The sequence below is a fragment of the Anarhichas minor genome, unplaced genomic scaffold (assembly GCF_050575085.1).
Source record: "Anarhichas minor isolate MPS153535 unplaced genomic scaffold, ASM5057508v1 ptg000110l, whole genome shotgun sequence".
In the NCBI taxonomy this organism is placed as follows: domain Eukaryota; kingdom Metazoa; phylum Chordata; class Actinopteri; order Perciformes; family Anarhichadidae; genus Anarhichas; species Anarhichas minor.
Window position 1 is genome coordinate 212283 of NW_027466556.1, and position 12848 is coordinate 225130.

At 40.4% G+C, this 12848-nt stretch overlaps 1 protein-coding gene across 1 annotated transcript in view; it reads left to right on the forward strand.

The window, feature by feature from the left end:
• The window catches only part of LOC142939743 (dihydropyridine-sensitive L-type skeletal muscle calcium channel subunit alpha-1-like), a 141505-nt gene that overhangs the window by 57702 nt on the left and 70955 nt on the right, over positions 1–12848 (forward strand). Inside the window, exons 15-21 of the mRNA XM_076082876.1 lie at positions 2769–2871; positions 2962–3031; positions 3117–3249; positions 10894–11023; positions 11164–11223; positions 12426–12532; positions 12701–12788. Coding sequence (XP_075938991.1) covers positions 2769–2871; positions 2962–3031; positions 3117–3249; positions 10894–11023; positions 11164–11223; positions 12426–12532; positions 12701–12788 — 691 coding nt within the window. The remainder of the gene's footprint in view (positions 1–2768; positions 2872–2961; positions 3032–3116; positions 3250–10893; positions 11024–11163; positions 11224–12425; positions 12533–12700; positions 12789–12848) is intronic.

A 12848-nucleotide genomic window follows, 5' to 3' on the forward strand; every position in this document is an offset into this window, starting at 1 on the left:
TCACATTTTCTATCGCAGACAGACAACTCATCTTTTCAGACTGCACCGTGGCCCATAAAAAATATGTCTTTCTCGATCTCTTATTGTTTCTAAATGTAGCACGAGAACCAATTCAGCATATTTGCCGAAATAACATACTTGCATGATTCTTCCAATTTTGGGGTTGTATCCACATGGCTGAATGCATTTATTCGATAAATCATTAGCTTAATGAATGTAATGTGAAAATCAGGTTTATCTTCCTCACATCGTCTGATGGTGTGAGTACATGAAGACTTTTGTGTTGGTTCTTGCAGCCAACACCTGTTGGTTGATAGAGAGGAAATAACAATGGCAGACAGCGAAATAGATTGACTCGCTATTCTGGGCAGAGATGGTCATCTTGCTGGAGGAGGTGCTATGTTAAACAAGGCCTGATAGAACTTCACAAGGATCTGCAAATTTGACAGATTTTTCAGATAGATGGAGCATGAGAAAAAGAGAGCGTGGTCTTTTCTCACACAGCAGGGATTCATATTTATGTTGAATAGCCATGAGAATGTGTATTTTGCATTATATGCAAGCTTTAATTGGGAGAGTTAAAGCACTGTGGGCAGATATAATTGAAGTCTTTACCATTCCAACCATGAGGAGTCGCTACAGTCAGCACTGAAGAATCATACTTCGACTTTGTCAAAAGTCTTTATGTCCTACCTTATACTAAAAACATTTGACTCATTAGTCACTGTTAATTTTAGCCCGAGCGGAGACCATTTGGGCTTCTCGGGCTCAGAACCCCTCAAACTCAAATGCGGAAAATAGCATGATTATTAGCCAGTAGTGTGGACGTGGCCACTTTTTTTTTTGGATGAAACAGCAACGTATGGGCAACAACATCATATAAGTCACTTCTTACAAACTCCAAACACAACTATAGGCTACTCATATAAGCAGAAAAATATCGTGGCATAAAAGCACCAAATCCTGGCCCGAAATCGGCGTTATGAGTACAGTAAATCAATGTTTGTACCCTCATGCTAACGGCTACCAAGTCATGCAATGCATTTATTAGCATTAGCACACGTGGCGGAACACGTAACTAACTTCTGTTTTACGATCCGTATAAACACTAAACAGTTGTGAGTGATCAAACGTACCTTCGTGCTGGCCTCCGCCGAAAAAAATCGTTGGTATGCGCCCAAGTTTTATGAAAAATATGGATAATAACGTCGCAGAATTTCCGTTCCAAAGCTGTAGTCATTGTTGCCAACTGCATACTGTTGACTTCCGACTTGTTTCCAGAATAAGAGCGGTCAAGCAGGCTTGGGCGAGTGGTCAGACTGCCTGCGACCGGAAATTTCCGCCGGGGTACACGCGTCACTTCTGGCAACTTTATTGTATGAAAACATTTGCCGATCGCCACCAAACTCGACACAGGTCTTCCTAAGACTCTGACGCGTCGAAGGAGGGGTTGTTTTTTGAAATCGACCGAGGATAGGCTGACGTGCAGCCACATACACACACATGAAATGAGAAAATCCTACAGATGACAGCCAAAACTGGCTCTGATGATGTTATGAATATTAATATGATTCCTATTATCTGTATTTGGATGTATTGAATCATATGAGTGATAAAGAAAGTGAAATATATAGTTATATAGTGTATAAAAGTACAATGTAAGAGCTGCAACAGCTGGTTCGAAAATGATGACCTCGCCTGACTAAAACCTCTTATTATTCACTTTATTCCACTTTATTCCACTTTAACCTTTTTTTAATAACTACTGATCAGTTATGCTATGACTTGGGAAAGTTTTAGGGAGCTAGCTGCATTATTTCAATAACCTTTTATCAATGAAAGTGCATTTTTCCAGGCGAAGCTGAATATTTTCAATTTCAGCTGTGTAATGTCTTATTTTCCTATATTAACCAGCAACATATACACAATATTACCTATCTAAACTATCTCACAGGTGTTGTGATCTGATTATATCAACAAAAATTATTAAAATCGACCTTGTAGTTACAGAACTATGGTCAGTTTTGTAGGGCTATGCATTTTCGCTCAGAGACCTCAAAAACGGCTCAGGGCTTAAAATGGATCCTTCATAAGAGCAAATCTTAGAAGATTTACACATACAAGCTCAGATCTAATTCAGCTGCCATAAGACAGCCCCTTTGACAAACTCATGATTTTTAGTTCTTTCTTCGGTCCCAACTCGGAAAACACTGGATGACTAAATTCACTGAATTTGAGTGAAAATTAATCACTTATTGTATATTTTATATATATATATTTTGGGTGCAATAATGTATTGTTAGGAGCCAGTTGAGTCCCAAGGGGACATTAGGTTGACATTGGCCCCTCCACTCTGTCCGTGTATAAGGAAACAGTCGGAGGCCTTGGGTCAAAGCACCCACGGGCCTCAGACCAATCAGCCTAGCTCTAGATCTGTGTGTTTGCTCACACAGAAAAGTTGTTGTCAGATTTAATTTACTTAACTTGCATTGCAGGGCTACTTGCGTGTTCAACCTGCAGGTTCATTCAGTCTGGCATGAGACGATGTGATTTATATGGAAATTAAAAAAAACTTCAACCCTGTAGTAAATCATTTCTATTAAGCACACTCTTATCCATACTTCCTACAAGGACGATATACAATATGGTTTACAATTACAATATGTAACATATAATTGTGAACATAATGATTCAAGTTGTACAATTATTAAATGTTCTTTCATCCCACAAGCCAACAACCAGTTGAATCAAACACTGTTCATTTAAAGGGCCAACATGCCTGACAAGGCGTCAGAGGAGAAAGCAAATCTGGCAAAGAAGCTAGCTGAGCAAAGGGCCAAGGGTGTAGAGGGCATCCCTACAACTGCCAAGGTGAGGCATCCAAGAGCATACATCGACAATGTAAATAAACAATATCATATCCTTTCTTAACTTTCAATTATTTTATTTTCAAACCTGCAGCTCAAAATCGACGAGTTTGAGTCCAATGTTAATGAGATCAAGGACCCTTTCCCTCCAGCAGACTTTCCTGGTAAATCCAAATGCCTCCATAATGTAATTAATCATACGATTCAGTAAGAGGTTTCTGCTAATACCTCACTCTTTCTGTTGGGTAGGTGATGATGAGGAAGAGGACCCTGAGATCCCAGAAAGCCCTAGACCTCGTCCAATGGCAGATCTGCAGTTGAAGGAGGAAGCGGTGCCAATGCCAGAAGCCAGCTCGTTTTTTATCTTCGGACCTCAGAACAAGTAAGATTCTGGTGGTTGTTGAGGTGGATAATAAATAAAATTAAAGCTGCAAGCAGCGATGAATGGGCCCTCGCACCTTCCCGCGTCTCGGGGGAACTGGTGGGATGCCGGCAAACAGAAGACAAACAGAAGATCTTAAATGTTCCTGTGCAAAAGCGCATTCATGATGAGCCCACCCGGTAGAATTCCACCTTTGAGATGGTGGACCGATTCTGTCAACAGCAACAAGCTGTTTTGGCAGAAAACAGAAAAAAGTGGCATCTGATGCCAAAAGATTCTGATGTGGCAAATTTAGAGACTGTTCGAGAGATACTTGACCCGATAAGTGACCTAACTGATACACTAAGTGGAGAAAAGGTACCCACACTGTCTTCTGTGCTGCCTCTGAAATGGAAGTTATTTTCCTGTCTGGAGAAGAGGGATGGAGAACGCGTCATTGCAGGTGACATGAAAGACCAAATAAAATCAGACTTTGCCTCAAGATATGAAGACACAAAGCTGAACATTGTCCTTAATACAGCAACATATCTGGATCCTAGGTTCAAGGACACTTTTGTTGCAATGGAGGAAGAAGTGAAGGAACATCTTTTGCAAAAATGTTATGAAGCCTCAGTACAGCCAGTGGAGCAGGTCCGAACAGGAGAGCAACAGCAAGAGGAAGGTCAAGGAGGGACAAAAAAAAGGAAAACTGATCTAAAAAGTCTGCTGTCAATCATCAAATTTGAAAAGAAGGGATCAGAAGAGGCTAGTGACCCCTTGCAACCAGCTGACCAACTGATAAGTGAATTCCTGCAGTACAAACACATGAAAGAAATAAGTGCCACTGAAGATCCTTTGACCTGGTGGAAGATCCACTCAGCCACTCTGCCAAATCTTGCTTGTTTTGCCAGACAGTACTTGTCCATTCCTGCCACAAGCTGTGCATCAGAAAGAGTGTTTAGCACATCAGGCATTATCTGCAGTCCTAGGCGTTCCAGGCTGAGTGAAGAGCATGTTGACATGCTTGTTTTTTTGGCAAAGAACCTTCAACTGGCAAAAGAACTGTCCAGAAAATGAGACAATGCACATTATCGTCAGAAAATACATTTCAGTTAATTTACTGTGTTAGTGTTGCTGTTAGTGTGTAAATAGTTTGACAAGTGTGTAAATAGTTGTAATAAGTGCATAAACAAGTGCAATAGTTGCAAGTTGCAACAAGTGTGAATATTCACAATTCTGCCAGACAGCATAGACTGGCTGTCTCATTGTTCGCCATAGTGTAATGGCATGTGTGTATTGGTGTATGTAGTGGCATGTTTTTCATTGTTGTTTTTCAATAAAAGGGAGAAATTCCCCTTTAATTACCGTATTTTCCGCACTATAAGGCGCACTTAAAAGCCTTTAATTTTCTCAAAAAACGACAGTGCGCCTTGTAATCCGGAGCGCCTTATATATGGATCAATTGGTTAATTGGTTGATCCATACTGGTTGTACACGGCGCTCTGTCAAAATGTTTCAGTACGACTGGTAAACTACAAAGCCGCACCGCGGTAAACACCGGTACTGTGCTTACTCCTAGTCCAACACCACTTGTGTGTATAAAGACCCCAAAATGGCACCTTTCAAGAGACACGCTTACGACGCTGAGTTAAAACTCGTTTTATACGTAAGTTGAACAATTTCAACGTTTGACTGTAGTAGCTTCTATTCTATGCGCCTTATAATCCGGTGCGCCCTATATATAAAAACAGTTCTAAAATAGGCCATTCATTGAAGGTGCGCCTTATAATCCGGTGCGCTTTATAGTGCGGAAAATACGGTATGTGTCCATCTTTAATGTACCCAACCCATTTTTTCACCTCAAACACATCTGTAAAATTATGTAACTCTACAATTGCTCATACTTATGGAAGGAACTATGTAGTCATCTGGTCAGATACGGACAATAGGCCTACATAGCCGTGTATAATCAATGCTATGATGGCACCATGTAGTTTTCATTAATATCTTGCTGTAGGCTAATACTAATATTAATGCCATTTGTTAAGTGTTCAAAAAGCTGGGCAGGAACAAGCTGGTAAAAAAGGGAACCATACAGATGTTTTATATATTACTATTATAGATAAATATACCAGTATCGTATCATATTTGTGGTATCATATCGTAATTGTGGTATTGTATCGAATTCTGGTATCGTATCGTAAGTATCGGATATCATGATCAAATATTCTACTAGTTCCTGTATCCACTATGTGGTGCTAGAGAACACAAAAATAAAAATCCTGTGCTTTTATTTTGAAGAGGATTTTCTATGAAGCGGAGTGCCGTCTATTCACACTCCTTGACAATATTTGGCGTTAATGCCTTGTAATGCTAATATCAGCAGAGGATAAACTGAAAACTATACCTCTGTCAAATGACACTATAAGTATCGAATTGAAGACATGTCGGATGACATCAAACAACAGACCACAGCTCGAATTAAGGCAAGTGGTCATTTTGCATTACAAATGGACGAATCTACAGAGATAACAAACAAAGCAGTTTTACTCGTTGTGTGGGACGGGGACTTACAGGAACAATTTCTCTGCACAAGAGAGCTCCCTACTACTATGACTACAGAGGAAATTGTCAGCTCAGGTTCTTTTCATTGAATACATTTGAGAAGTTGAAAATGTTCCTCGATTTGGGTCCCGGCTTGTCATTAAGGGGTGATGGTGGGTCCCGCAGCCAGACCAGTTGAGAACCACTGCTCTAAACCCAACCGAAAGTCAGCCATTTTGAATTTAGTATGAATTTCTAGTGTCGTTTTTGCCATTTCCAGGAACTGTACTTTTTTTTTTAACTTTGCATTTTTGCATTTTCAACAGAACAGTCCTTGACATACGACCTCCGAAAACATGACACATAACTTAAAATAAAAAAAGTAAAAATAAAACTAATATTTGTATCAATAGTTTAGCTAGTAGCTCTAGGAGATTTAAACAAGTCCCATACGCCTTCCATTTCTTAATGATGGACTGAACTGAACTCTGTGGGATGTCCAGTGAGTTGGAAATGTTTTTGTAGCCATCTCCTGACTTATACTTCTCAATGATCTTTTCTCTGAGTTGCTTGGAGTGTTATTTTGTCTTCATGTCGCAATTGTAGCAGGAATACTGATGAACCAGAGACTGGACCTCCCAGACACAGGTGTGTTTATACTACAATCACTTGACACACATCAACTGCACTCAGGTCATCTCCATTTCACTACCTATGACACTGCTGGCATCAACTAGCTGGACTTCTGTTGAATTAGGTCAGTCACTTTAAAGGGGTGAATATTTATGCAAACACTTATTTTACACTAAATATTTTTAATTAATTGACATTTGTTTGTAAAAATCTGTTTTCACATTGACATGAAAGAAGCTTTTTTTGTAAATTCTTGACAAAAAAGCCAAATTATACTGACCATGATTTCATGTATAAAAGCAACCAAAGGGGAAAACATCCAAGGGGGTGAATACTTATGCAAGGCACTGTAAGTGTTTCCTGAATTAGGGCTACAGAACACCGCATTTTTTAAAATTGCCCTAGGATTTGTTTTCTTTTAATTGGGTTATTAATTCCTTTTATATTGTAACTGATAAAATGCCGATAAGCCATAGTCTCTACGTATTGCTATAACATGTTATCTTCTCTGCCTGAGCATGCATGTCAAAAAAAGTAAAGATAATGAAAATTTAAAAAAACTTGAGTTGTGTAAACCTCAACATTCTTGGGTCTATAACATCTGTCAAGGAAAATATGAGAATGACATGAATAATATAGAACCGAACTTCCACATTTCCAATCGGACACAGTGTTTGAACTCTAACCGTGTCCAATCCCCGTTGGTATTGGAGCAGAGAGGTGTGACCAACCCTCTCTGTGGGAAAAAATGCACATAGTGCTAATATGACCGATATTACAATAGTTTGTAAGAAAGGTCTGAGTGAGTGCAAACCACTCATAGAAAGTCTAAACAAAACATCCGTCTGGACTTTATATCATAGAACTTGTATAAACTTGTGACATCAAGGTGTGTGATTTAATAATCACATAGCTTTAAACGTTTTTCAACTACTTTGGCAGATTGTTAAGCTACCTTTATATTTGGAGTTGGTTAGTTTTCTCCTTGCAGAAGAGCTTAGAGGTCTGATGTTGGCAGTACTGTCTCTCTTTCTCTTTATGTTGCTCCCCCATCCGTTATGGATCTGCTCCTCAATGCGCTCCCTTTCTCCGCAGCTCACTTGGACTCCGAGCTCTGTTAGTAGCGTCGCTGCATTCGCTAGTGTTGTGAAGGTCTTCTCTCCGGTGCTCAGTTTAAGTTTCAGTTGTGCCGGGTACAGGCATTTTGCTTGTTTGTCCTTCTTTTTAAGCTGCTTGACAACTTTGTGAACTTTCACCCGTTTCTTTTGTTGATCTGGTGAATAGTCCTGGTCGAAGAAGATCCGTGTGTCTTGGAAAAAGACCTATCCCTGGCTCCTTGCTTGCCGTATGATCGTTTCTTTCACCACTGCTTTGACAAATCTTACTATTATCGATCTCGGGGGGGCTGTTACATCATTAGGCTTGGAGACGAGTGAACGATGAGCCCTTTCAATCTTAATGTCCATTGCTGGTGGTGGTTTGAGTACCTTATGCAGCAGCTCTTTCACGAATCCCTCCGTGTATTTTCCTTCACTTCCTTCTGGGATTTTAACAATTCTTAAGTTTTTTCCATCTCAGTCTGTTCTGGAGGTCATCACATTTCGCCGTGAGATCCATGTCGCGGTGGAGCAGGTAACGTAGCGCTCTGCGGTGTTGCATTTCTGTATCTTCGGCCACACCAAGTCTTTCTTCTATCTGTCCGATTCTCTCTTCATGCTCCTTCACCTGGTCTTTTATATCAGTGACGGCTTGTTCTAGTCATTCGAGAGACATCTTAGTGTGATTATGTGCATCTTGGTTTTCTTTGCGAAGTTTCCTCAACTCTTCCAGTACGTCCATTTCTGACTCAGCTCTTTTGCTAGCGGGGCTTAAGCTAGCATTAGCCTGATTTGGTGGTTTCTGTTTATCCTCCTTTTCCTTCAAGGGGTCTTGCCTGTTGGAACTCTTTTGTCTAGTATTCCAACTCATTTTGTAGAGATGTTCTTTTCTTTATCATTTAACGTCTAATTTAGTTTTAGTTATCACATTTCTTGTTTTGTCCAACGGAGCTCTGTTTCTATGCTGTGAATCGTGTCATGGCATCACCGGAAGTCCAGGAACTGTACTTAAACGAACTCCTCCTAGGGAATTAATCAGACCAACTTCAAATTTGGTCAGTACAATCTAAAGACCTTTGTGATGGAAAGTTACTCAAAGCTTGTTGTTTAGTGAAGGGCTGTTGTAGTAGTGACGCATTCTTCACCATGAAAAACTAAGGTGTTTTTGAGTTGCTAAAAATGGTCAAAACATAACCAAACTTGTCACACACATTTAAAATCCTGAATGTAGTTATCTGATGTGATTTTAATGCTTCAGAGTGGCAAGTCGGCTCGATAGCGCACCCTACAAAATTTCGACAATGCAGCCCCTGCAGTACGCTTTACTTAGATGTATAACATTTGGCAAGCAGATGTATCTGTCAGGATCCCTGTCAGACGAGACGCCTCCCATGGCCACACAGCTGCAGCTACTTCAGCTAATCACCTCCTGCAGGCTGACACACCAGACTCAGGTCCCACTAACGATTCCCCTGGCACTATATAAACTCTGGTCCTGCAGTCTGGGGTTGTCAGGTCGTACCGTCTTTCACCCACTTCAACCCCGTATCACCTTCTGCCTCGAGCGCCTGCCTCTGGTGTCCGTCGGTCCGGGAATCCCCCGTGCCCTCCTTTGTGTTACGGACTACACACCGCCGCTCTGCCTGCCCTCCGGTGTCGAGCCACGGGACTCACACCGTCGATCTGCCTACTCTCTGGTGTCGGACCACGGGCTCCACACCTTCCTGTCTTCTTACTCTGGCTAAATAAAATCTGTTTTACCGTACTCTGTCTCCTGTGGTCTTGCTATTGGGTCCTAACCGTGAACTCCCGTGACAGTATCACATCGAAACTTATAATAAAGTCTCTTGGGACCATGCTCGTAAGTCAGCCATTTGGACTTTTGTATGAATTTCTCGGTTTTTTTTCCATTTCCAGGTAATTTACTTTAACCAACTCCTCCTAGGGAATTAATCAGATCAACTTAGAATTTGGTCAGAACAATCTAAAGACCTTAGCGATTAAAAATTACTAAAAGCTTTAGGTTTCATCGAACGACGTGGATATGGTGTGATGGCCATTTTACATGGTTCGCCATCATCCATCAAGCTGTTGTAACTTGACTGTACTTTGTCAAAACTGTCCCAAACGTGACGTGCTTGATGAATGTCATGGCTTTAGGACTTCTGCATGCCAATATTAACTCATAGTCATAGCACCACCTACTGGCAACCGCGGACGTAAGCAGGATTCTACGGTTACAGCGGCCCAAACACTGAATTTATTGAAAGGGTTCATGGGCACACCATGAGAAAAAGACTTCCCTGATCTAAATATGTGCAAACTAAGATGTTTGGAGAGCAGAAATTGGATAAAAAAGGTTTCCAAATCCTGCTTGTACGTGGAGTTTTCCTTAATCGTAAATTTAATTGTTTTTGTTCGTTTTGGAGCCAGGCCGTAATGTAAAGTAATTTCATGAAATGTGAAGTTAGTTTTATAAAATCAAACTGCACCCAGCCTAATTTGTATGATAGATTATTCTACATTGGCTCACCTTTTGGCTTAAACTTGTCTTTACGAAAAGATGTTTTTTTTCCACATGGAACTATACATTCTCCTATTTCTCTATGAAGGCAAATCACTGTAAAAATCCGAGAGCGCAAATGAGATCCATGTGCGCGCGAAAATCAAACAGCCGCGCGAGCGAAAGTCGCTCGCGAAGCTTAAACCCGCTCGCGAGTCTTTTACCTGCTCGCGAGCGAGCAGTTTTTCTTTTTGACAGTAAGTGGGCGGACTCAGTCGCCATTGTATCTCTACATCTAATTGGTTTCAATCCTCGTCTTGGGATAGAACGGATATCACTCTGACACAGACGCTAGTTCTGATAGAGGTGGTTTTCAATCTCATTTGCGCTCTCGGATTTTGACAGTGATTTGCCTTCATATTTCTCCTCGACTCTTCCAGCTTTGAGTCTCTCAGCAGTGATTGTCAGAGCTACCTGCATAAACAAACAGTCGGTTTTGAGACCTGCATTTACTTTGACAGTCTGTTATGTTACTAACACTGAAGCGCATTCACACATTCAGTTTTTTGTCGATTTTTACAGGGTGACATTTATGATTGTATTCGGAGGTACACTCAAAACATTCGAGGCTTAAGACCTTGTAAAATGACCTGGCTATGCCATTGGTCAACACAGGAAATATCGTTTAACTTGTGCACGCAGTGTATGATGGTCACAGAAATGGCTGACCGCATCCACCAGAGTCCTGCCAGTACCCTTGAAGTGCGTGAATATGCGAGGGCCCGATCAATGCTGCTTGCAGCTTTAATTTAACTTATGGTTCCTGATGAAGTTTTTGAAATGTATCCTTGCCTGCTGGAGGAATTTCACAAGTTCTTTCTATTTCAGGTTCCGGAAGCTCTGCCATCGTATTATCAATGCAACTACTTTCACCAACATCATCCTCCTCTTCATCCTACTGTCATCTATTTCTTTAGCTGCTGAGGATCCCATCGACCCCATGTCCTTCAGGAACCAGGTGACAAGTGCATATCTGTCCCACTGTAATTTAAATGTTTAAATTGCATTGCCATTGAACAATTAGAATTTTCATTCACATTGTCAGCAGTAAGTATAGATATGATATTGTTATTGATATTACAAATGTGACATTTTTAGGTGTTGGCCTCTGCTGATATAGTCTTCACTTCGGTGTTCACAGCGGAAATTGTGCTCAAGGTAATTACATGTACTGAAGTTAATATTGTTGATACAGATGGGTGACAAATTAACAAAAATAACCAAAGAGGTGTGGAGAAACATAATGAATCATGATGCTTCATTACAGGTCATGAAGGCTCACTGAATGATTATAAAAATGATGTTAATCATATGCTATGGACTTTACAGTTACTTGATCTCAACCAAAATGAACTAAACGTACTCTTTTGGAAGAATGGTGTTCATCACTCCAATAAAGTTCCAGACTCTAAGGGTAGCTACGCTTGCTTTTTGACCATGTGTTTGCGTCAGGTATGTGTCACCTTAATTGCTGACTACGTACACAACCATATGGACGCAGGATAGGCACACAAATACGTAGTTAACAGCAAATCTCTGGTTTAAGAACAGCTTCACCGCAGATTTTTTTATAGATTGTTGAGATTTGTGGTGCAACATTTTTTTATACACTACATGTTGTGGTTTCATTTCATTTGTCACTCACATGTATATTATTATGTAATGAAATCTTGATTCACCAACCATAGAAATCATTGTATTACAAATTACTGAAAAATATAACAGGCCTTACCAAATTTGCATCCAAAGTCACTGTACTAGAGGAACACAGAAGGTGTGAGGTTAAAGGAGATGAGTGAGAGACAGGGTGGGAGCCACCATGACACCCATCTTCAGATGGATTTGATTGGTACTTAATTATTTTGACAATGTCATCCATATTTTTCAGATAGACATATATTCCAACTGAGAACTAGCAGATTGTAACTGATTGTCACAGCTGCAGAGCTGGTGCTACTTCTGTTCTCTTGCAAGCAGTCTGTCATGACTTTTTTTTCACATAGATGAAGCATTTATGGATGAATCAAGCCACATATGACCAGGTAGAATCAGTGAATATCTGTTTCATGTTTACCAATTCAAGTTATTGTTTGACATTTATCTATTCAATTTCAATAAATGAATGCACCATCAAGCAGTTAACAGTTTAAGAGGCACCATGGAAGATTTATAGCAATTTCATATTCATTTAAATTGATTTACCTCAGTCTCTTCGGACACCTCGTATTTTCCATCTCTGGTAACATTTTGTTCGGTTTTCTCCCTTATTTGGTATTTATAAGCTATATGTAGCACGTACAGCAGGTAAATTGTTCTTACGGTTGTGGTGTTCATAATGGATAACAAGTATTCTTTTTCAGATGACAACATATGGTGCAATTCTTCACGAAGGGTCTTTCTGTCGGAACTCTTTCAACATCTTGGATCTTCTGGTGGTCAGTGTATCTCTCCTCTCAATGGGCATGGAGTAAGTGGAGACTAGAAATTTTCCGACTGACCTCCTCTCTCTCATGCAAAGAGCTCAATCTTTGTCTTGTTGCCATATGCCATGAACACGCCAGTCGAATAAACATCACTATATTGCCAGAGAGTGAACATCCAGTAAATACAGTGTGCCTTTGTTTGTGTCCTCTAGATCCAGTGCCATCTCTGTGGTGAAGATTCTCCGGGTGTTAAGGGTACTCCGACCCCTAAGGGCCATCAACAGAGCAAAGGGACTCAAGGTATGAGTTGTCTATTGATAAAGTTGCAGTTTTGAATGGCCTAATTTTGAATTAATACTG